Genomic DNA, 24,361 nt, shown 5'->3' with positions numbered 1-24,361 from the left:
TTGTTCAGCATTCTTTATCAAATATCCTTTCTTTTTGCTTGACAAGAACAATCCTGTGTGCTGTTGAGTACCAAGATGACTTGCAAGATTTTCTAGTGTGTAATCCCCTTTTATATTCTGTATTACGTATGTACTCAAAGACAAAATATCTGCATTCTCTTAAATAAACTAGGTAAAATGTATTTCAAAAAGCTTCTTGAGTCAAAAAGTAGCAAATCATTGTATGTATTTTCCATAGTTGTATAGTTTCATTATATTCTCATTCTAAGTTACTCTTAAGTCTCTTTCATATTTAAAAAATGAACTACACACCTATCATGCAAAATGTAAAGAAGTATGTTCAACTAGTTCAAATTAGATATACAGTAAAAATACACTTCCAAAGAAATATCATTTCCATTTTTGTTCATGTTTTTAACAGAATTCCAGACTAATACATCAAATGTGGAACTGTACAAGTATGTGAAGAAACATTAGGATTGCAGTAGTAAAAAAATGTACAGCATTCAAAACCAACAAGCTCTAAACAACCAAACAATACCACAGGATTGAAACAGTCATGGGGATAACATAGGTCATCGGAGCCAGAGAGTGAATCCTAATGCACCTACATAAAGACCCTACATAGAATATTGTCTCTTATTTATATGCAAAATCCCTGATTTGATTAAACCAGACAATTTCTCTAATTGTCTCTTATAGGTTTCAGATAAGATTAACACCAGAGTATTCCCCTTCATAAACGTCAGTTATTTGAAAAGGCAATATTGAGAATTGATTTGAAAGGTATTTCCATCCGTGAGGATTCAGGTAGTTAAAACACAAGATCACAAATAATAGCATTGCAGTTTTAAAGAACATTTCAGTTGTTATCCGCTACATTTGCCGTAACCCTTAGGAATTCAGGATTCATTTCTTTTGGAAACTGTTTACAACTTAATACACAAGTTTTTTAATTATGGGCTGTATCCATTTAACAGTGGACCAACATTGCCTTTTACATCAAGAAAAGATCCAGCTAAGCATGTAAAAAAATATAAAGTCTCCAAGGTAATCGACAGTGAACAAAACATTACATACAGCAGAATCTCCATGTCTGAGTATCTCTGAAAGGCGCATACATTCTCTTTCACAGTTCACTAACCAGCACACTTTCCTTATTAGACATCTATGAGGAAAAATGTCTTGGACAAACCTGTAACAGTTATTAATTCAACCCAAATTATCCTTTTTTATGGTGCATCATTGTGCATAAACTTAATGAACTACGCTAAGCCTACTGGTTTTAGTGACCAGAATGTAATCCCTTTCACACATCTTAGCTGGTTAGGATGTTTTGAGGACTATCTTGCTTTTCAGATAACTCACCTGTGGGTTTTTTTTTAAGCTGAAGTGTGAAGAAGGTTAATAAATGGCCTAATTATGCCAGCATTTCTGTCCCACAGTGCTCATGCTCTGTGATCTCTCACTGATCTCGATAGGAATTTGGTTTGCACAAGAATGGGAAATTTTCAGCTGAGAAAGCTGAATAAACGTAGAGGTTTTAAAACCAAAACGTTACCAAAGAGCCTGGTGTACTGAATCATCTTTGATGCACTGAAGAGGGCAAAGAACACGAATCTTGGCACCTATGTTGCTGTTTATTTGGATTAATCTTTTTGCAATTTTGTTCCAATGGGAATGACGGATTAGTTTTAGAGAGCCAGACACATATAACCAAACGTCTGACTGAAATCCACTGATCGTAACAGGTTTGAAAAGGAATAACCATATGCATCTTATGTACCACTCAAAATCTATAAAACTACTGGGCAAACAGCATGGTGTATACTCATTCTTGTACATATTTAAACTTTGCTGAGGTATTTCTTTAATTACAGAAAAGCATCTTTAAAAACAATAGAAAAAACTCAAAATATGAGTTATATTCTGCAGAGATTTGGGGGGAAGAAGGAGTTCAATTGTATTGAAAGGTCCTTAATCATTAAAGGAATAACCACTTTTACTAGTATCCTTCATGTCATATTTTTCCTTGGCTTTTTACTCCTTCAAAGCATTACAAAAAATGTAAGGCTGTGACTTTATAAAAGATACTTTTGCCTCGACTTTGCCCACCAGTGTTGTAAAATAACCTGAAACATTCTGCCTTTTTCCTAGGGAAAACTGTACCCAGTGTCTACCTCGCAAGGGGCTGATTGTGGCCACAGAGCTGTTGGGTACCCTCATGCTTGCCTCCCCCATGAAACGTCTTGCATAAAAGCAAGACTGTTCTCGTAAATGCTAGCTGAAGTCAGATTTGTTTCACACAGCAAAATTAAGTATAGATTTTCTGTTTGATTTTTAACATTATCTGGTAAGTTCTACCTGCAGCTAATAGTTATTTCTCTACACTGAGGATACCTACACTGTTGCACAAGGTGGACTTCTCACCCAAACAAACAACAGGAGGAATGCACACATCATATTTAGAGTTTATCCTAGGCAGATACTGTGTAGTGCAGTTTTCTAATCTTTTTAAATACAATCAGCCTATCTTGATTGTGCCACTAGTGTTAAATGTAACTGCAGCCATTACCAAGTAGTTTCCGTAAGTGGTTTTATTACTGGTTAGATTTTACAAATTCTGGTATTCGAACAGACTTCGACCTTAAAATTCTAAAACAACAAAGCAACCAATGAAAGGCTTAGGACTATTCAAAGTAACAAACTCTTAACATTTTTGCCCTGGTCATAAATATACAGAGAGAAAAAGAGAGAAGTGGACATGGAACCCAAAGAATGTAGATAAAACAGTATATAAGGCACATGGCAGTCTTTGAAAATACAGAAGCTTTAGCCAACTTAAATTAATTGCTGTTTCCCTTGCTCAGTCCACAAAACTGTACAGTTACACAAATGTTGTGTTGCAATAGATCTTCCAAGTTATTCTTCAGTCCATACTCCGCAATACCAGAACACTACATTTCCTTCTGTTTTTTTAGGAGAGATCCTAATTGTGGTTAGTCAGTTGCTCAAAGCCTCTATTAAAATACACTTGGAATTTCAGCTAAGAATAATTTCTTTTTTAAAGAAATTATTAAGAAAGAGTCATCAGAAAAGATTCGTAAGAGTCGTCTGTGAAGGACTTCGAGATTCATGAACCTCAAGACTTCCGGGCACTGATGTCAAGACAGATGTCACAGTAGGCATAGTAGGATTAGTCAAGTCCGTTAAAGTAGTGGGAGTGCTGGATGGACTCATGGAGGCGTTGGATATTTCTGAGGCAGGACCTGATGGGGTCCCTGCTTGGAGTGTTGAGTCTGAAGTCTTATCCACCCCTGTGTTTTCTTGACGTAAGAGGTTCCGTCTGAATTTGGCTCGAGCATTTTGAAACCAAACCTGAAATAGTTTAATATAACAGGGTAGCATTTAAAGAGCTGCAGCGTTTAAAAAAGCAAAAGCATATTCACAAATTCACCAGTGCTGGAATTGGGGAAGATGTTTTCACTGGTAACATGTTAGAAAAGTAGCCCCGGTCATGAGAAATGTCCTCAAAGCATTCCTCTTTCTCTCTCCTACAATCCTGTATAAATGGTCTGCCTGGGACAGGAGAGGACTGAGGATGGAGAAGGGGAGTTTTCTGTGCTTAGAAATTTGTCAGCCTGCATGAATCCTTAATTTCCCTCAGTCCCAGAAGTATTTGTCTGGATTGGGCAGACATCGAGCATCAGATGGATATAAAAGAATGAGTTTTGGCACCCTCATATCTCAAGTACATCTCCCACTGTAGGAGCAGGTGGCACAGAGCACAGCACTCTGCCTTTCTGCGGGCCTCGAGTGCTCTCCCAGGAACCTTCTCATGCCTCAGTGTCTGCAATGCTCCCACTTTTCTAAAAGGACTGTACCTCTTTCCTACTCTTCTTTCTCAAATGCTTCAGCTCCATTCACCTAAGTCAGTCTCCCTTTTCAAATGTTTTCAGTACTGGAATGATGTCATGAAAGGAAGCTTCAATGGTATTAAAGAGCCACGTTGCATTAAAAATTGTCATTTCAGTAGAAATCATATCCACATACAGAATTGTTTCCAACATTGCTACTTCTTCCATTATTTGATTATTATCTAAGAGTGAAGGCCAAAAGCTACGACTTCATCTTTCTCAGTTAAATTTCAGTGTTTAGGTCCAAGATAAAAGCTTTCCACTCTCTGCAGGATTTCTTTAATGATAAAATATCTTTCTGACCTATTTGAAAATAGATAAAATAAAATGGATTTGTGAAACTGGCATGAAACCGATGTACAGCAGGTCCCTGTGTTCAACCTGATACATGTGGCTACCAGGTAATTTTACTGCTGCAAACTAGCTGAAATTTCACTGTTCTTATTTATCAGAAGGCCTCTGTCAATCTTACATTCTTTACAATGGACTCAGTCTTGATGCTACTGTCCTCACTTTGACCTGCTAGAAGGAATAGGACCGAGTCTTTGCATTTCAGATGCAATGAGCCTCATCATCTCTTTATCTGTCAGAGAAAGGAATTGAATGAGTGAAAAGGTCTGCTTCATTGTACGGTATCTCCATCAGATTTCTCTCCTGAGGTCTGTAGAGGGAAACTCAGTGTGCGGAACTCTCAAGACCACACTGACCTGTACAGAAAGTCTGACTTCTAACTGCAAAACAGCACGACCCTGCCACAGGATCCGCTTTAAGTCACTGACAGAGGAGCAATATGTAAGTACGAGCAGTCCTGTGAGGCGTTCTCCTTGCGCTTTCTACGTGCCAGCCGTGGGTGGAACTGATGAACGTGTCTGATCTGGCTTTCCTCTGACTGATTTTCTTCTCAGCTGCAGATGCTCCAGCCCCAAATTGCCCCCAGTGAGTACTCCTACTTATTCTCTGGAAAGCTTTCTCCTCCAACCAAGGGTCTTTCAGGTGCACAGCGTCTCCTTCACACTCTATCCAGGGAATGCCATAAGGAAATAATCCTCAGGCACAAATTCTAGTAGTGGCCATGGGAGCTGCCTCCATGGGCCTTGCATAAATTGCATCCCTACAGGTCCTCTTCTCTGAAAGCTTCGTAATTTAAAACAGTATGTTGGCATTCCCTTTGTTAAAACACCTAGTTTAAAGACTAGTTATCGGTTTCATATACGATAAGAAAACAAGAATCTCCTAAACTAACATGGATAAAAATAGACTTGTGATTTTAAAACACAGTCCACAGTAAATGGGTAAACCCATTAAAGGCCAGTGATGTGTTTCACATTAAGCAAAGCCCAACATGGTATTTTTGCTTGACACCTTCACAACCAGCATCCTCTCAGCATCATCTGACTGTTCATTCAGAGCCACGCAGGAAGGGAAGCATGGGAGGGTTCTGAGCAAGGCAGGGAGCCTCCGTGCAGAAGGTGTAAGTGAAGCAAATCTGCTCTGCTTGTTCAAGCCACAAAGTCTCAAGCACCAAGTAGTTAGGAATATTGAAAAAAAACCCCGCAGTTTGGACATTTGTGAGATATTTTTACCTCTCAGTAAGAGATCATTTACATTTGGCCCACAAAGTAATTTGGCTTTGATGTTTCTAATGTACCTGCCAGTGATTGTAAAAACATTAATACATATGGAGGTGAAATGGAAGTTTAAAGCCTGCCACTGTTGATCTGTATGTGTACCACAGTTTTGTAGTAATCAGAACAGGCAAAACCACTAGTCCAGTTGCATATACACATATTTATGCATAATTTCACACTTCTGTTCATTAAAAATACACATTTCTATAAGCACTAGTCTCAAATACGAGTAACATTTCCATCCCTGTTCCCCAATTTTCTTGTTTGAAGTGTGTAAAACTGTAGAAGGCACCATAAATATTCTGTTTATTTACATTGTTCCTAAACATCCAGCTCTTCCTTAACCTTAAAAGGGTGAGAGACCCAACAGTATTTTTTGTGTTTGTGATCTGAAACATGTAGTATGTAAGGAAAAGTCAGTAAGACTATTAGTGTTTATGCATTCCCCTTTATCTTCCATTAAATATGAAAATCTGTGCTCAGATGCCCTTGCTTATGACCATTCATGCTGCTTTCAGGAGCTGCACATATATCATGGTTCTCTCTTTAATAGTGGTAATTCATGTAGGCACGGAAAATACTATAGTCTTATAAGTATTATTCAGAAATAGAGATTATATGGCTACTTTCACTTCCTCACTGAGATACTGTCAAGGTTAATCAACTAATGGTTATAACGCTCCTTAAAATTGCCCAATAATAACTACTGAATTATTACTGAAAAGGCATCTAAATATTTAACTGAACTTCTGAGAATACCTTGTCTTATGGTAGAAAGGGATAACACAATTATCGCAATAGTGATCTTTGGTTACACATGTACGATATGAGAGACTTTACATTGAAGAGTAGCGAAAGAATTAAAACTACTGTTGTCTGATTTGTGGGAATGTGAGCCTGCTGCTCTGCTGCTCCATGTTGTTACCCAGAGCTGTGCACAGCAGCATGTAGGAGCTGGCAAGTGAGGGCTGCCCACGCATAACGACGGTAGCGCCATGTGCTCCCACTCAGGCCCTGCATCTGTAACGGTACTCAAGTAAAGCAAAGAAATAATAACCCAAACATACATAACTGAAAGAATTGTTCCAGAAGGACTTATCTCACATCAATTACACAATCAGGAATCTGGTCTTCAGTACTGAGGAATAAACAAAATCATTGGGAAGTATTTAGTGGTTTGCTGTCCAAATGTATCATCATAAGGCTGAGCTATTCAAATCAAAGGGGAAAATATGGACCAAAACTCCTGCTGGAAAATAAAAAAAGCTGCAAGACTGTCCTGGGTTCAGCAGCAGCAGTCACTTTTTCTCCTTCTTGGTAGCTGGTGCAGTGCTGTGTTTTTTGACTTTCGGCCTGGGAATAGGACTGATAAAACTGATGTTTTCAGTTGCTGGTCAGAATGTTTACTCTGACCAAGGACTTTGTGAGTCTCATGCTCTGCCAGGGAGGGGGGGAAGCCGGGAGGAAGCAGGGACAGGACACCTGACCCAAACTAGCCAAAGACTAGCCATAGACTAGCCATACCACAGCACGTCATGCCCGAGGATGTAACTGGGAGTTACCCGGAAGGGCATGCACTGCTCTGTCGGGCTCGTTTTCGGCAGGCGGTATCGTATTCTCTTCCCTTGTTATTTCCCTTATCAGTATTATTATTGGTGGCAGCAGTAGTGATTTGTGTTATACCTTAGTTACTAAACTGTTCTTATCTCAATCCATGGGAGTTACATTCTTTCGATTCTCCTCCCCATCCCTCCGGGGGGGGCGGGGAGTAGAAACTGCGTGGCTGACTTGCCGACTGGCTTAAACCACGACTAAGACCCACCGCTGCTGTTACCACATTCTGGCTGGCGGGGCTGGATGCTTGTAGCTGGGCAACTCAGCGGCAAGGTGGAATAACATCCACCACAGTTAAAATACTATACTATCTTTTCAGTGATCTGTGTAACTATCTCTCTCTCCATCAACTAAAACAGGAATAAAATAACATCTCCATACGACAGGGAAGGATTGGAAATAAACACACTAAGTATTGTATAAGGATTCGGCTACTGCACTGAATGGGATCATCTAATCACCTTAGGTAACTTCAGATTCTTGTTTGTAACACTCCCATTGTTGAAACTGTTATGTATTAGTTGTATGAATAGCTTGTGCTAGAACAAATATTCACACAGCTACCTGGAGCCATTTATGTTTACTGAATTTTACTAACTAGCAAGTAGAGAAACAAAAAATAACAGATGTTGCACCACAAAGCAAACTACGTTCACTCTTTGCACATACATTCTGACTACTCTGTTGTAATTAGTAAACATCCATCCAAAGGGGAAGGATGGGATGTTTTAGGAATAGGGGCTCGGTGCAGCGTGCTAGCCCAAAGCAAATCTTCAGCACAAGGGTACCCATGTGTGACTGTGGAGAACTTCATGCCTGTGGGCGACTGGAAACTGAATTAGCCAAGTCCAAACACATGCAGTAATCTTTGTGGGGTTTTCATAGCAACTGTACTGGGGAGCAATTCAGGAAAGAATAGGCAGTGTACATGATACCCAGTGAAAAATAAAGCTTTGTGTTCCTAAACTGCTTTTGCCATGGATAATCTCATTCCAGACTCCTGGGAGAGAAGAGGTACATTCCTATAGCCAGCAAAGCAGAGCTTCTCAGGGCTACCTACTTCCACCTTCCCTTTCTAAACTCACAAAAGGAAATATCAGTTCCCAAAAGAGGAACATTTATGCCAGTTAGTTAGCTCACAATTAGCTGGTCACTTTAATTATGAATGATAGCTTACAATAATGGGCTGGTGTTCCCCAGCTGCAGTACAGGAGGTATATGAATTAAATTGCAAATATAAAGCTAAATTGGAATGAAAATAAATAAAAGCAGGGGTTAAAACTTCAAATAGCCTTACTGTGATTCTATTGTGGCTACTTACAGAAAGTGGCCTGCATTACGAAGCCACTGAAGGAAATACAATTTATGAAGTAGTATGTTACATTTCTATGCCATTCCACTTCTGGACATGTGTAGCTAATGACTATAATATAAAGTAAAGACAGAAGTCAGGTCTTCCAGATCTGGTATCACAGATCATTAAGAATATGGCTAAATTCTCTGCTCATCTACAAACAAAGTATCCCCATTACATGTTATGTGGGACTGTCTATACATACAGTAAGGGCACTATAGCTGTCTCTAAATCCCTAGGAACTCTACTACTTGTGTTTAGGAAGTACACTGCTTTCAGAACAAGAGAATTTGTTTCTCCTCATCTGCTGCCTTGCATTTTCTATCAAAATATATTCTATGAAATATGCAAAGACCACAATCCTCCATCAGCTGAACTGGGATCTGAACATACAGAAAATACAACAGCTTACAAATGTGCCTAATAACAACACAGGGAATGCGGAAGATTCCATACTACTGCCACGTGTGCATGTACGTCTGGGAGTCCACGCGCCTTCAGTGTGTAAGACAGACTAATGCTAATGATGCCTGTTTAGATCAATAGTGTCAGTGAATTACCTTGTGTTCAATAAATGGCACAGACAGAATGCCAATGTTTCTGGCTCTAAAGAATTAACAAGTGACACTGTCTCAGTAACCAACACCAGGCAGAGTTTTCCCTAGGAAAGAGCAACCCTGAAACTCATACAGGTGAACTTCAGTGTTTGAAAATTTGCCTCTCAGGTTAGAGATAAACCAGTTGGGCGCAAAAGTTCTAAAATCAGAAAACAAGTTTGTTTTTTCATGGCCCAAATTAATTTTCAAACAAAAACTCCAAGAGTATAGAGAGAGCTTGTAACAGACAGGAAAACTCCAGTGACACTAGACAAAGTATCACTCTGAGCCATTGTCTTGAATTGCCTCCAGCAGCTGGGTACAATCCTCACCACCAGCTATTACCTTCCACCACTCTTCAGCTAAAGGAGCTAAAGGAGTGTTTACCTGTGAAAGTACAAGTAGTGAAACGCCAAAACGATAAAAAAAAGTTTAGTGGAATTGTAAGGGCCTGCCACAAAAAAAGAGGACGCACTAAGCACCTTAAAACTGCATAATGTGGTATGTTTCATATGGAAACAGAAGCAATGAAGAAACTGAAAGAGGAACGGAAGTGTAATGGAGGTGTGGAGTCCAATTTTGGAGAGAAGGAAATACATTCTGGAAAGGAAGAAAGAAACAAGAGACAGTAACTTGGAAAAAAGGTGGAAGGAAAGAACCAATAGGTGAAAAGAGAAGAGAGATGGAAGTCAAAGTTGGTGTGGCATGAGGAGAGAGACCACAAAGATGATCAAGAGAAAGACAATTTCCAGTCACTGATCTCATTTCTTAAGGCACTATGTGAGATTTCTCAGATAATTCAGATGTGACTACACTGTAATGGACAGAACAGATATTACTGAAGTGTCTAAACTCTAAGGGTAAAATAAAGAAGTGTCAAAATAAGCATAGACAAATGCACTAAATTACTTCACCCATGTGTGTGGATAAAGGAGAGCTGCTGTAAGAGCCGCTATTTCAAGTGTCTGGATGTGCACTGTGTGTATTGGAGGAATCTGCCACCACCGCAAAGCAGCCTCACAAAAACACCCCAAGAAATCCAGCTATGGAGGACGTAGCCAAGAGAAGTGGTTGTGTATGGATTTTCATTAGTAGTTTTTACTGGGAAGCCTACAAATCTTTTACTCCTTTTTCTATTGGGTATTAACACTGTAAGGTCCAGAATATCTCCAGGGAAATCAGTTTTTCCCAATATTTTTTGTCTATTGCCCTCCACTTGCCTGTGGATTTATGGGAGGTGCCCATGATGCTTTCCCAGGAGCCTATCTCTGTGCCTACCTGTCTCCATGAAGCTCACACGCTATTTTTCTACAATTAAGACCTGTTTAAAAATGTCAGCAATAGATCCCAGCATGCCATGGTTCCTGTACGCTCAAATTTATCTCTAGATGTAATTAGTGGGTAAGTGCCCATCAAAACTGACTTCTTGAATCAGAACTATAAATGAAAATGGAGCTGAATCAACTAATAATCTCACCTTTGCTTCCCATAATAGTTCAAATGGAGTGCATATCCGTGAAGCAAAAGAAATCCAGCTTTCAGAGAAAAAGTACTTTTAAAACGCAGTCTCCTTTCATTCTAAGTTACTAAACTGTGAGTTAATCTTTAAAAAAACCAAATTTATGTCCACATCAATTATAAACAAAAATACATCCTCCTTGTCCTGATCAAATAAACTCAAACTGCTGACTAAATTCTTATGAAGGTAAACATTCACAGTAAGTTCTAAATTAAGACCTCTCTGTATTTACAGTGAACACACTAATTAAAATAATTCACTTTTTCTTACAGCAGACTGGAAGCTAAAACATGCACCAGAATTAACTACGGGAGAACAATCTGAGCACCAAACCTTCCTAACTGCCATTAAAAATTAGACCCCAAGTGATCTGCTTAGGTTCTGAAAAGAAATAACTTTTCTCATACTTTCTAGGATTTACCTGAAGCTTCACAGAAGATATGAACGATTAAGAAAAGCTTGGAAATCAGCAAACCCTATGGCAGTTTAAATATAAAATTGATCTCCTATTTACTTTTCAAGACAAAAGACTGTTTTTCTTACCTGAAGAACTCTTTTGGTCAGGCCGGTTTTCTGAGCTAGCTGTTTCAAGTCCTTGGCATCAGGATTGTGGTTAATAGCAAAGTATGACTTCATTGTCCGCAACTGGTGGTGTTTGAATGATGTCCTCATCCGCTTTGTTTTTTGATTGCTGGGGTATTGCTGGTCTCTATCCAGGTGGTCACCATCGTTTTCATTGCAGCTTAAAGCTTAAGGCAACAAGAGGAAAAGGCATGTAAATATATTGTTCTGCGGCCAACACTGCAGTTCATCTGAGTGCAGCACTTAAAATAACACACCATGGCATGTATTGTGCTGGTACAAATTCTGCTTGTCTTCCCCTCCATTTCATAAAATCACAGAGTCAGAGAATCATTTACATTGGAAAAGACCTTCAAGATCATTGAGCCCAAGCATTAACCCAGCACTGCCAAGGCCACCACTAAACCATGACCCTACACACCACATGTCCGTATCTTATAAATACCTCCAGGGGATGGTGACTCCACCGCTTCCCTTGTCACTGTTTCAGTGCTTGACAGCCCTTCTGGGGAAGAAATTTTCCCTAATACCCAATCTAAAGCTCCCCTAATGCAAGTATCACTTATTACTTGGGAGAAGACACTGTCCCCCACCTCACTCCATCCTCCTTTCACGCAGAGACTGAGAAGCCTCCTTTCTCCAGGCTAAACCCCCCCAGACCTTCAGCCGTCTGTGCTCCAGACCCTTCACCAGCTCTGTTGTCCTTCTCTGGACCTGTTCCAGCACCTCAATGCCTGTCTTGTAGTGAGGGGCCCAAAACCAAACACAGTATTCAAGGTGCAGCCTCCTCAGTGCCAAGTACAGGGGGATGGACACTGCCCTGGTCACCCTACTACTGATAAAAGCCAGGTAGCTGTTGGCCTTCTTGGCAACCTGAGCACATTTTTAGCTCGTATTTCTGCATCTTGCGTGTTTCCCTTACAATAACCAACCTGCAAGGACCCTGACCTGCCTCTTCATGGCTTTTAAAATGTCAGGCCCGTTTCCTTTCTTCTTCTCTGCATCTCCACACAGCCTTTCCTCCACTTTCTGCTTGTAGGACAGTAGCTGCCCTCAACCCCATAAAGTGTTTGGTGTACTTTGTATCACTATAAATTGCATTGTAAGGTACAAAGCAAGCTGTACAATACAGTCCACTTAAATCTCAATGGAACAGATCAGTTAAAATTATAATTAGTTCCTCCATCAAACTAAACCCTGTAGAGTACAAGAGAGACCATTAAATGAAACACTAGAAAAGAAATAAAGTTTGTGGATACCAGACAGCAAATTATGACTATAATTTGACTAACTAAAGAAATAAAGCTGCTAATACAATGTTATCACTGCCAAATGAAAAAGATCTTTTTCCTTATTTATGTGTTTGAATTTCCTTTTTAAAATATAAGTATTTGCAAATACTAGTTTGAATGATCGATTCTGTTATAGCCTTTGAAATCATGGAATGACACCAACAGATACATGTGCACAAATCAACCATAAAGCCTGTAAAGAAGGTCTATGAGCAAGGAACATTAGAATAATTACCAAGTAGTGTTAAGTGCCAAGCAAAATAATCTCATAGACCAAAAGTAGTTTTTCATTTATTTTTGCATAGAGTAAACCATAGAAAATCTCTTAAAACAACAGGAAGGACCAAGGTTAAATCCAGTAAAAAAAATCAGGAATATAACTGAAAATTAGCTCTGATAAACTGACATCAATTTGCTTTTTCTGTTCTAATATCAATATATTTTCAATTGTGAATTACTGGTGAGTTTCTTGAGCAGAAAAACAGATTTCAGATGTCCACTACTGCTGGTTCCTTACAACTAAGTACATCTCATCGTCATGTCTTTATAGTCTCCCTTTATATTCATGCTTTCCATCAAAGGTTTTCAGCCCTATTGGAAACATACACACGTTCTGAAAGGCATGCATTAAAAACAGTTTTAAAAATAAATGCATAAAAGGCATGTACTCATCAGTAAAAATGCACATAAATTCCATAAACAGCAGGTTTGCAGCATGTCCAGGGGCTGCTTTGCAAACTTCAGCTTTTCAAACCCTTCTAGAAAGATGCGGCACAGCACAGAGCAAAGATTCAGCTCTAAGACCAAAGCCATGTTTGTTTCATAGACATGTAGAAAGTGTCCGAAACTTCAAACTTTTCTGTGTGTTTCTGTACTCCTATAATCTAAAAAACAGCTTAAAAACCCCTGCGCTGTGTACAGAAATGTGTGCGTGTGCGTGCATCTGTGTACATTTGTATAAATCCTTTCCAGACCTAAGCAGCTCGTGCCAGATTCTAGCAGTAAGAAGTATTTCTGCTTGTTTTCCTGCGGCGTGGAAAGACTGGAAGCACCTGAATTTAAAAGGTGTAAGATGCTTAAAAGGAGATAGTAAAAACGTGGCATTAATGGAGCCGGGTGGAATGCAGCAGAACCTTTCCTGGCTTAAGAACTAGTTGCCAAACTGGGGTCATGGCATGTACTCCAGTCTCCTTCATAGCTGCAATTCCTGATGGAAAGAATACTGGGATGAATAACTGAAACTATATTGCTCATAGCAAATTCTATTATGGAAATGTAAAACCAAGCAGTGCTTGGTTTTAAAATGTACTCACAGAATCTTAGGTATCAGTAATGGAAAAGACCTCTGTGTATTATCTGAAATACTTTCAAACCCTCCCAGAAATAACAAGGCAGAGATTTAGGAGGAAATGCATCAAAATATCTGTCTGAAGGATGGAGGTCTGTTCATGTTAATATGTAACAAAACAAGCCCTAAGGCTGCAAGTAGTGGGATTTTAACGAGTTCTATAAAGAATGAGATACATCCAGGATCCAAGGAAATAGAAGTGATTAAAACCCTCCCAAAATAGAATGAGGGTATCAGCTTTTCATCAAGCCCTGATAGAACAACGAACAAGTTACTCCTTGAATTTCTCATAATTTTACCTCCACATCTGCCAAATAAAAAGAGTAATAAACCAACAGTAAATAGGTACCACTTTAGACTGGAAAACAGCGTCTTTTCTAGGCAGGAAGTTATAGAACAGATTTTGAAAGCACACAAGGGTGGCTGCTGCCTGTCCTGTGCAAGTGGTTTGGGTATCCCCAGGCATCACCTGGTATGACTTAAATATCCCATGTCAGTGCCAATTCCCCTCCTGTATTTGGTTGTGGTGCCTGGCACCACCTGCAAAAGTCAATTCTATCCAGGCTAATACTATACATATCTCTCACAGAGTCGGAAATGTCTATGAGCGTTGCAGGCACAGAGATACAGAACATGCCAAGGGTGTACGCATGGGGAGGCTTTAAGAGCTGAGGAGTTTCTGTGAAAGTCATCCTGGTGGAAGACTAACACTGCACACACCCCTCATGCAACTGTCTGTTTTTCAGGCGCTTCTTCCCTGTGCCTCTGTGGTGTCTCTGCTATCTCCCAAAGGAACTGTTGCACTATTCGTACAGAAGGTTTCCATTCAATTGCAGTATTTAAGGGCTCCTGCTGGGGGTTCAGAAACACAATTGATAAAATTTCAGTCGAATAGAGGAGTTTTACATTAACTGATGTTTCATTCCCATTTCATGACAAAACAAATTCTGAAGTGCTAGGTCTCTTTTTTGACCCTAAAACATTTCCCAAGGCCCTTGTGCCCTTCCCCGGCCCCACATCCAGGCCGTTGCTCTTCTCGTCTCACCAGCCACCAACTCTTCCAGCCTCCTCCACCAGCATCATGACACAAATGGCCACTCAGCCACAAGATGGTGATGTCTAGGGAGAGCATCACTAGAAACTGAGATTAAAACATTGTATTTTGACACTGGTGACCAAAATAGCCTCTGCAGAATACCACATAATACGGCCTCTAAAAACAGCAACAAAAGTGTAAAAGCAGGATGTGCTGTTATCCTTGTGACAAACACTGTTGGAAGAAGAAAACTTGGGAGCACTGTTTCACGCTCATCCCCACATGTTGGGATTTGTGCCGAAGCATGTGCTTAGTAGTTAGTAGGTCACTAAGTAAATGGCACATGGAGAAGATGGGAAAGAGGAATTTCCTTTGGGGGAACTTTTGTTCTTAGTAGCTTGTGTTTGACATGTTAAATTACCAAAAACAAAAAAGCAAACTAATCCCGATTCTAAAAGAATGATGAAACAAGACATTTGGTGCATGCATCAGCTCTCCATATTCAGTGGCTCAGGAACATGCACCCCTTTCCTTCTGTAATAAGAGACAAGGGGGTGTTTTAACCTCCTGCTGCCTGGAGAGGGAACTTGTGATTAACCAGACCGGGCAGCCTGATTTGTTGCCTGCAGGAGATTTAAAGGACTTTGTGGTACCCGCATTCCTGAAGGGGACAAAAGTGAGACAGAGCCCTCTGAACGGTACCTGGGACAAGAAAAGAGAGAGTCTTTCTTCCTGGTAGAAGGAGAAGACACTTGGAGAAGGCAGATGCCCAAACTCCTTCCCACAACTGGGATCAAAAAGGGTGAAGCTGTGTCGCTTGGAGCAGAGAAGGAGGTATCCTTGCTGCTCCTGGGACAGCACTGAAAGGAGGGTGCCTCTGCCAAGCCTTGGGAGCGACAGACACAAAAAGTGCTGCCTCAACCTTGACATTTCGAGAGCGTTTCTAGGACAAGGAAGATAAAGCCTGTCCTAAGGAGTGCCTGTCTCCCAGGCTGAGCATCACAAGGCCACGAGAGAGGAGAGCTGAGACTAGAAACCCTCTTTCCCTCCGGCCTTCCCCATACGCCTCGCACAAAGGCGCTGCGTGTCCCGCCGCCTCCCGGAGCTGCTGCAGGCCCGCCCTGGTGCCTCCAGGGGCAGAGAGCTGCCCGGGCCGGGGACAAAGGGGCCGGAGCGGGGCCGCGCGGAGCACCGGCTGCGCGGGGGGAGCCGGCCGCGAAGGGCTTTTCCCCTCAATTAAGCCAACTGAATGGCGCTGAATAGCCGGTGCGAGTGCGCGGTGATTCCCTGAGCGCCACGATTAACCTGGGCAGCCCCAGCCGGGCCGGGGGAAGGGGCTGGCTGCGCGGCCGGGGCGGGCTCCTCCTGAGGGACCCCAGCTCCACGGCAACCTCCCCGGGGAGGGAGCGGGGTTAGGGTCCCGTTCAACCCTCGCGGAGCTGGCACTGTCCCTGCCCTGACCCCAGCCCTAGCCGCGGGGAGGGGCCGGATGCACCGCGCCGCGGAGCGGGCAGAGGAGAGAACTCTGATTTCTCGTAGGAAACCGCTGCAAACACCCCTTATTAAGCTGCAACTCCCGTTACTCGATCTGCATCTCTAGTCGCAGGAAAGCTCATTCTAAGCTTCTAGTCCCAGGGGAAAGAAGGAGAGAACGAGAGATTCCCTCTCCCAGACTTTCCAGGCTTTTCCCAGTTTTTGTCAGGATAAAATCAGCCCCACACTCTCGCGAAAGTCCGTTTGGAGGCTAGCTCCGGAGGGCCCTGTGGGGCGAACCGAGCCAGCGGCCCCCGGAGAGGCAAACCCAGCCCGGAGCCGCGGCCACCCGCTCACCGGAATGCTCCGAGCCTTCCCGCTAGCAAAGGAAGGAAATCATTGTTAGTATAGTCCCTGTTTGCACAGATTATGGGTATTTTATCAGCCCGCCGTGCCCCAAATTTGTGTCACTTTGGAGGATATTTTAGTGTCTTCATGTTAAAGACAGACTAGATACAAATGAATAAAAAGCAGCCACTGGGGGAGGTTCGGGGTCTAACCACAAAGGGAGTATTCACAATTCTTTACAGGTGCTTCTGTGTTCAGCAAGCTTTCAGCCATTGATTTACTGACCTAAAAAAAGAAAATACCCCATCAAACTCCATTCCAACAAGTGAAAGAAGAAATTATGATCACAGGAACACACTAAAAAAAAAAAAAAAAGACAGAAGAAAGAAAGAAAAAGAAGCCTTTTTGAAGTTTCTGCATCCTTCTAAGCTATTTTCCACTTGTCAGTCTCTATCCACATCTAAAAGCCATCATCCCCGTGCAAACGGGGTCTCGTTTAAGTAGGAAGGGGGTGGGGGGAAGAAAAAGAGTGTGTCCCATCCGTGTTGCAGATAAATACTTGCTACAGTTCATGAAATAATTCCAGTTTCTGCTCTGCCGAAGTTTACAGGTCCCCCTTTTCCCACCACCTCTGGGTTTAGGTTTATTTACACAAACTATTCTACAGGAATTAACCAGCAACAGATATCCTCAGAGGACAATATTTGGCCTTTCTGAGAAAGGAATTACAAGTTTCATTAAAAAGAAAAAGAGAAACCGTCCCACTTGTTTCTCTCTAAAAGGCACAAAATCGAAAGCTTTGCAATAATTCATTAGTTTGTGAATTTCTACATCTACGAGCAACCCAGTCGCATTTCCAAGATCAATGGCACTTCTTATCTTTTAAAATAGTCGATTATTGGTTTAGTAAATAGTTAAGTAGATAAATAGTTTAAGCTCAGAAGCCAAAGGTTTCTCAAGGAAGGTCTCGCAAACTCCAGGCTCTAAACACAAATTAAAAGACCAAAAAATCGGAGGGCAAATATTTTGGAAACGAATTTGAAAGGACGCAGTTAAAAGTGGTTTGTGTGGGACCCAGGGAAGGGGAAAGGCTTTCCCGGGTTCTGCTCCCAGCCAGGACAGAGCCGGGATTCGATTTACAGGTCCTTTGAATCTGAACATCTGCCCTGCACAGGGAGACAGTGGAAGGACAATTAAAGTCTAATCCCTCCGAAAAGGAGACGCTTTTAGACGGCCAAGATGCGTATTTTATGTGTTTTAAAACTCAACTGTTACTCACGAGAACATCACGCACACCTTTCATCAACCTTCACCACTGGAACCACTACTGATTTTTGCACTACTTCCAAATTACTCAGCAATTAGCTATACCAATAGTAGCCGGCAGTTTTGTTCCCAAGGTGCGTTTCCTTGTTCGCGTTGCGCCCTTTCTCCCTGCCATTTTCAGTGCAAACCGCTCGATTTCGGAGCAATCGTTCCCCATCCTCGGGAGCTGAAACCCGCATCCCACCCCACCCCGGCTCTGGAGCCCCGGGCGACCACCAGTACAACCCTCCCTGGGTCCCACCGTGATCCCCTGGACAAGGGCAGCCGGAGCCGCGGCTGTCGGGGCGGCTCAAAACCCGCAGCAAACTTGGCCTTCCCCTAACGCCTTCTCCGAGGGAATTAAAATAAATGTTAAAGGCTAATCTGCGCCCAACGGACACGTCTGAACTTCGGAGATTTAAAACAAAAAACGCGCTGAGGACGGTGGAGAAGCGCAGCCGGTACCGGAGCAACACAATGGAGGCAGCAAACGGGTTCTGCCGGGCGGGCGGGCGAATGCAGCCACCGGGGAGTTGGGATCCGACATGACACACACAACTCACACCTCCCCCCCTGCCTGGAGATCTTGTCGCAAAATCAAGATTTAAGAGCTTTTTTTTTGTCCAAACCCGTCTCTGGGCTGCACACGGGAAGCGGCGCTGGCAGAGAAGGCAGCCGCAACCGTTCTGGTGGGCAGATAGTGGATCAAAAGCAGCAAAAGGATGGGGGGAATCGGGACGGGGTGTTGGAAGGGAGACTGGTCGGATTCCTTTGCTTGCAAAATTACAGTGCTGCGGGAGGGGAAGGTTAAACGAGGAAACACAGTGGAAAGTTTGCAGCTTGACGCAGAGAGCCTGAGAAACAGGGTTGCGGCCCTGTTTGCTCCCATTTTTCTGGCTGCTTGTCCCAGTGAAAGGGTTGTGGGGCTGGGGAGGGGGTGCTGCGGGTGTCTTCACTCTGCCTCGAGTCACATCTGAAGAGCAAAACTCCAGAAGAACTTGTCATCCTGTGAGCAGCCCCCAGGCTGCAGCAGACACCTGCTGCCGGCCCCCCCATCCGGCACCCCCTGTCACAGGCAAACAGGCACTTTCTTACTTCCCCCTCCTTTTTCCTCCCAAAACGCTGAGGTACAGGAGCTCAGGACAAGGGCAGAGTAATTCACCCATCAGCAGCCTTTGAGTGTAGCCACTAAAGAAAATTCACAGCTCTCTGAAGTGCTAACTTACAATCTCTGGTTTCCAGATTTTATTTCAGGCTACACTCCCCCTTCTCCCCCTCCTTAACCAGATGACCTTGCTTCAAAACATTTTATTTCCAGCTGAAGTGAAAAATGCTAACATATTAGCTTCTGTAATTGCAGTTTGACAGCACTTGATCTCAATAATTATGCTGCAGCTAAACTATTATTAACGGTTTAAGCTAAAATAAATGGAAATCCCCCTTTGGAAGCAAACAGAAACAAACCATTGGAATTGTTTGGGAGGAAGACTGGGGTCTCGTACCTGCGTTGTAAGCTGCAAGGTCCGCCCCAGGCCCTGGGCTCTTCCTTTTCCTGGGTCTCCCCTTCTGGACAGTCCCCACGCCGTTGTAGTAAGGCAGTCCCAAAGCGTTGGCAGAGCCAGCTCCCAGTGCTGGGCCCTTCCCAGCGGCTACATCCGAGTGGTTGAAGTGCACCTGGTACTCCCCCTGGATGAGAGTCTCGAAATGGAGGCGGCAGTACACCAGATTGTCCTTCATCCCAAAGTGGTCGCCGGTGGTCAGCATCTTGTTGCAAGTGGTGCAAGTGAAGCAATTTAAGTGATATACCAAATCCCTGGCCCTCATGACCATCTCGGAGGCAGAAATCCCCAGGTGACACCTCGCACATCTCTGCACCGAAAACCTCCTGCAAAAGAGAACGGCCAGAGGAGACGGTGAGAGGCGCACCCCTCCCTCCCCCCCCTTGTCGGGTCCGCCCGGAGGGCGGCAGAGGGAGAGGGGCTGTGGGGACCGGGGCAGCGGCACAAAGCCGGGCCGTTTGTGGAGCGACTTCGCTCCCCGGGCAGTGCCCGGCAGCCGGGCGGGCACCACGGCCAGAACCCCCCAAGGGACTCCGTCCCGTTTCCAGCCTCGCGCCGCAGCTCCTGCCCCTCCCGCTCCCAGCAGAAAAACGCCCTGACCGCTGCCCGCAAATTTCCCCGGCTCCAGGAGCGGCGCCGCACACGGCCGGGCCCCGGCGGTCGCCACCACCACTGGGAGAGGAGCCGGCTCCGCGGCCGTGCCCGGCCCCACAGAGGGACACGGGCGGGGAGGACGATCCCCTCCAGTGTGAAGGGCTGCGCCCTGCGGTCAGGCCTCAGCCATTCCGTCCCTGCGCGGTCCGGAAAGGCTGGGCCGGGGAATCCAACTCGAAGCCCCCAGTGCCCGCCTGCAGGCGTGGGGAGCTGAGACCGGGCAGTGCCCCCTCTCGGAACACGAGGCCCATCCCCACGGTGAGTTTGCCTCTCCAGTGGGAGGTTTTAGGAGCTCACAGCCCGCCCCGTAGGGACTGTGTACCCACCGCAGCCACTTTAGGACGGGGTCTGCTCAGTGTGGGGGGCCCTGAACAGGTCTCTGTCATCCGTCATCCCCCCCTCCCCATGGTAGCTGAGGGCAGGCTGTACCTGTAGTAATCCTCCTTGCAGTAAATGCTGCCGTCCTTGCTGAAGCAGGTGAGCTCGGACTCCAGGTTGAGTTTGCATTCACAGCACTTCAGGCAGCGCATGTGCCACTGTTTATCCACAGCCAGGAGGTAATAACGGTCGGAGATTTTCCCCCCGCAGCCGGCGCACAGGGCAGCCCTGTCACTGCTGATGGAAGGCATGGTCTGTTGGGGGAAAACAATTACAGACCGTTAGCAAGAGGGAGAAACTCCGGTGTGCTGCTGGGCACCCCCCACCCCCCCGGTCGGGGCCGGGCTTCGCTCCCCGCAGGGGCTGGCAGGGAAGAGGGGCTCCACGTCCGGAGCTCGGCCCGGGACCCCCACCTTCCCGGGGGCGGGACAAGGGGACCCCCGGGGGGGCTAGAGAGGGCGTCCGGATTCGGCCACGCATCTCTTCCATTTATTTTTTCTTGGTGGGTTTTCCAGTCCCAGAACAAGGAAAGATGCTGTTCAACAACAGGCGCAATAATCACCGAACAGGGCAAATCACGGATAGTTAGTTTTCAAATTTATTGTTACGGCTCTATTGAGAGTGTCTGCGCGGTTACTGCTTTGTGGGTGCGTGTCTGCGGAGCGTGTCCGTGTGTGGTGTAAACCCCGAGTAAATGACGATCAGGGCACGGGGCCGGCTCCAAACGACCGGTGCCCGGTCTGCGCCCCGGGGAACGGTGAGCACAGCCGCGGAGGAGGCGAGCGGCACTGACCCGGGTGCAGAACGGTGAAGCGGGAAAACGAAATAGCGGGAAAGGTGTAGGAAAGAAAGCAAGGGGGAGAAAAATAAAAATCAACAGAGCACATTAGATTATGCCGGGATAAACTTGGAAGCAATAAAACTAAATGTAACCCCTATATAATTTAATAGTTTAGTGTCAAATCGCAATCCAACCGAAACCTTGCAAAAAAACAAATACATACATATTCTGTCGACTTCTACCAAAAAAAGAGAAAGTATCTGGCGCCGGTTGAGGACGCTGATTTCTTTTAGCGGGCACCTCAGGGCAGAACTGGGCTCAGAGCAGAGCTCGTTGCTTCCCACCGCGTCCCAAATGCCCCTTCCCGCCCCTCACCATCCGGGCTTGGCCTCGTGCAAGGGGACCCGAGCCATTCCTGCACAGCTGCGACAAACACGCGTTTGTTTTGATGCAGGCCAGGGGTAGAAGTTGTTTGTTTACTTCTATCTCCTCCCGAGCCCGAACGGGCAGAGCTAACGGGGCAGAGACGAAGGGACCCGAAGGTGCTTTGCCAGCCGGCGCTGGAGCGGTATCAGCCTCCGGCCCCGCAGGAACCTCCCGTCCCACCGCTGCCAGGGCTGCGGGTACAGAGAACCGCGGCTCTCCCCACCACGGCTTCTCTCCCGAAGGCACTGACCGAGATCTGCTTGGGGATCCGTTTAGAACCGAAGCAATTTCCACTTTAAACGAAATACAGTTTTTCTGCTTTGTTTTTCCGGTAACAAAAAAATATTCTGAGATCCAGAAATGGTATTTAAGGAGCCAGTATTCCATCCCTCTATTTGTTACATACACATGTGTATGCATATACATTATATATAGATATATAAAGGTATATATTCCAGAAAAAATAATTTGTTGTTGCTTAATTGTACGGAGAAATATTAACTTTTCCACAGAAAACCAAAACCACTTAGATTACAAATCATGTTCCACCCCTACAGCATAAAGGCTGATTTCCAGCCACTACTTCGGATTTTAATATTCTCACTGTCACCATTAAGTAAACTTCTACGTAGCATTAAGAGAAATAACATAGTGATGAAGTTCTAAAACCCGAGGACAGATAATCTTTCTTGCATGTGCCTGTATCAGCTCAGAGGACACCATTTAACCAAAGTAAGGGATTATTTCACTTCAGAATTATCATTTCTTAATTACAAAAAAAGTAGCATATATAAAATGTTGCCTCCGTTAACACACTCCAGAAATCTCTTCCACTTTGCTAGCTTAACGTCGGTTAGAAGGATGCATCTTTTGCTTATCCAAATCTATTAATACACAAGCACTACGCATCAGCAGGCACAACATAAAAAGTGGTAAAGTTATAAAGATTTGCATACATCCGCCTCCCTGAACCATATCTTCAGTTCTGCTTGCCAGAACTGCAAACCCACTGTGCATATATATTAAAATTATTTTTTAAAATCGTAATTTGAAGGCACTCCGGTTTATTTTATAGAGATATAAATGCTATAAAGACTCCCTCAGCGTAGACATCCTACCTGAAAAATAACACGGAATTGGATTCTTTGGTGTTTGTGTTTCCATTCTGCAGACAAAAAATTCACTGTGCCAAACCGTTATCTGTATAAAAGCATACTTTGCCTCTTCCCCAAAACTTTAGAAGGCCGGACAGGCTGGGGGAAGGGAAGGAGTTCTTGGACGCTACCAAAAAGCTGGTCCCACTTTCTGTTTTCTCGCAAGAGCAATACTGTTCCTTTTACCCGAGCGTTACTATTACTATGCATATTATTAATAATTAACAGTTTCATGCCTTTCCCCACGGTTTTATTTAATCTTTTTGGGTACCATTTTGCTTAATTTTCTTCTGGTTTAGCATTTTGCGTAGGTTTCCCCCCGATCTGCTATTTCGAGAGAGAAGCTGTATCTCTGAGGGGTTATTATGTTTAAGGGTGGAAGGGCTCCCCTTCCCTCCCTTCCTACCGTTTCGGTCTCTCCCCTGTCTATAGCCGAGCTGATGGCCGGTGCTTCACTCTTGGTTCTCCGATCCATCTCGTCGATGACCCCGTGCATCTCCGAGCCGGACAGACTGTGGAAAAGCATCGCTGAGGAAGCGGAGGAGGAGGCCCCGAGTTGCTGCTGCTGCTGACAGTTGTCGGGGTCCCTGCAGGAGCCCAGAACTTGCATTAACCGGAGCCCTCCCCCATGCATCTAGCACGGTCGCCCCGTCTCTCCTCAGACACCGGGCTTTTCACGCCGGCGCGAGTCTCCGGAGCGCAGGGCAGGCACGGATCCGAGGTTTCAAGGGGATGGGGCGCAGAAAAGGCGGGCGGAGGGGATGAGGGAGAGGGGATAACTGGTGGTGTAAGCTTCGGGGCTCGGGTCTAGTCTGTTGCGCGGCCCCGGCACATCCCTCTAGGAGGCTTCTTCAGTGCAGGGCTCATGGCCCCAGGTGCAGTCCCAGGCTTTATGCTCTGGCCCAGCTGGCAGTAAGCTGGGAAGGTTTACGGTTGGGAGGGATTAATAAATAATAGAAATATAAAAAATTAAACCATCTTCGGTGAGAAATAAATAATAATAATAATAATTGAAAAAATAAAAAGAACAACGACAAGCCCCCTACATCGTACTGTGCGAAATTTCGGGGAGGAAAGCGAGGGAGAAGGAGGCTGCAGCAGGCGGAGAGCGGGCTGGTGCTGCAGGGAGGATGGGGCGGATGCCCACCGTACGCACTCACAGTCCAGAGGGCTGGCAGCGGCGGCAGCTCGAGGGCAAAGTTTGCTCCTTCCCCCGCTCCTCCCCCAGCCCGCGGGAGCTCATTGGGAAAAGAAAAAGCCAAGGGGGAAGGAGGAAGAGTTGGACGGGCACCAGGTGGGACGGGCGCTCGGCGGCCCCTCTCCCCGTGACGCGGCGCGGCCCGCGGGGCCCGGGGCGGCTGCCGGCGGGGCGGGGCGTGGTGGGAGCGCAGCGGCGG

At 44.7% G+C, this 24,361-nt stretch overlaps 1 protein-coding gene across 1 annotated transcript; it reads right to left on the bottom strand.

Moving 5' to 3' along the window:
* Positions 1-3,090: 3,090 nt before the first annotated feature.
* LHX2 (LIM homeobox 2) lies at positions 3,091-23,598 on the bottom strand (the record flags this gene model as incomplete). The annotated part of the gene is made up of 5 exons (XM_080630762.1): positions 3,091-3,378; positions 11,172-11,377; positions 19,515-19,897; positions 20,655-20,857; positions 23,371-23,598. 5 exons carry the CDS (start codon positions 23,596-23,598, stop codon positions 3,091-3,093), a joined length of 1,308 nt encoding a protein of 435 aa, XP_080486888.1.
* Positions 23,599-24,361: the final 763 nt, after the last annotated feature.

Source organism: Psittacula echo, assembly GCF_963264785.1.
Source record: "Psittacula echo genome assembly, chromosome: 16".
Lineage (NCBI taxonomy): Eukaryota > Metazoa > Chordata > Aves > Psittaciformes > Psittacidae > Psittacula > Psittacula echo.
The sequence above is the reverse complement of the archived record's forward strand: the minus strand, read 5'-3'. Positions and strand labels throughout refer to the sequence as shown.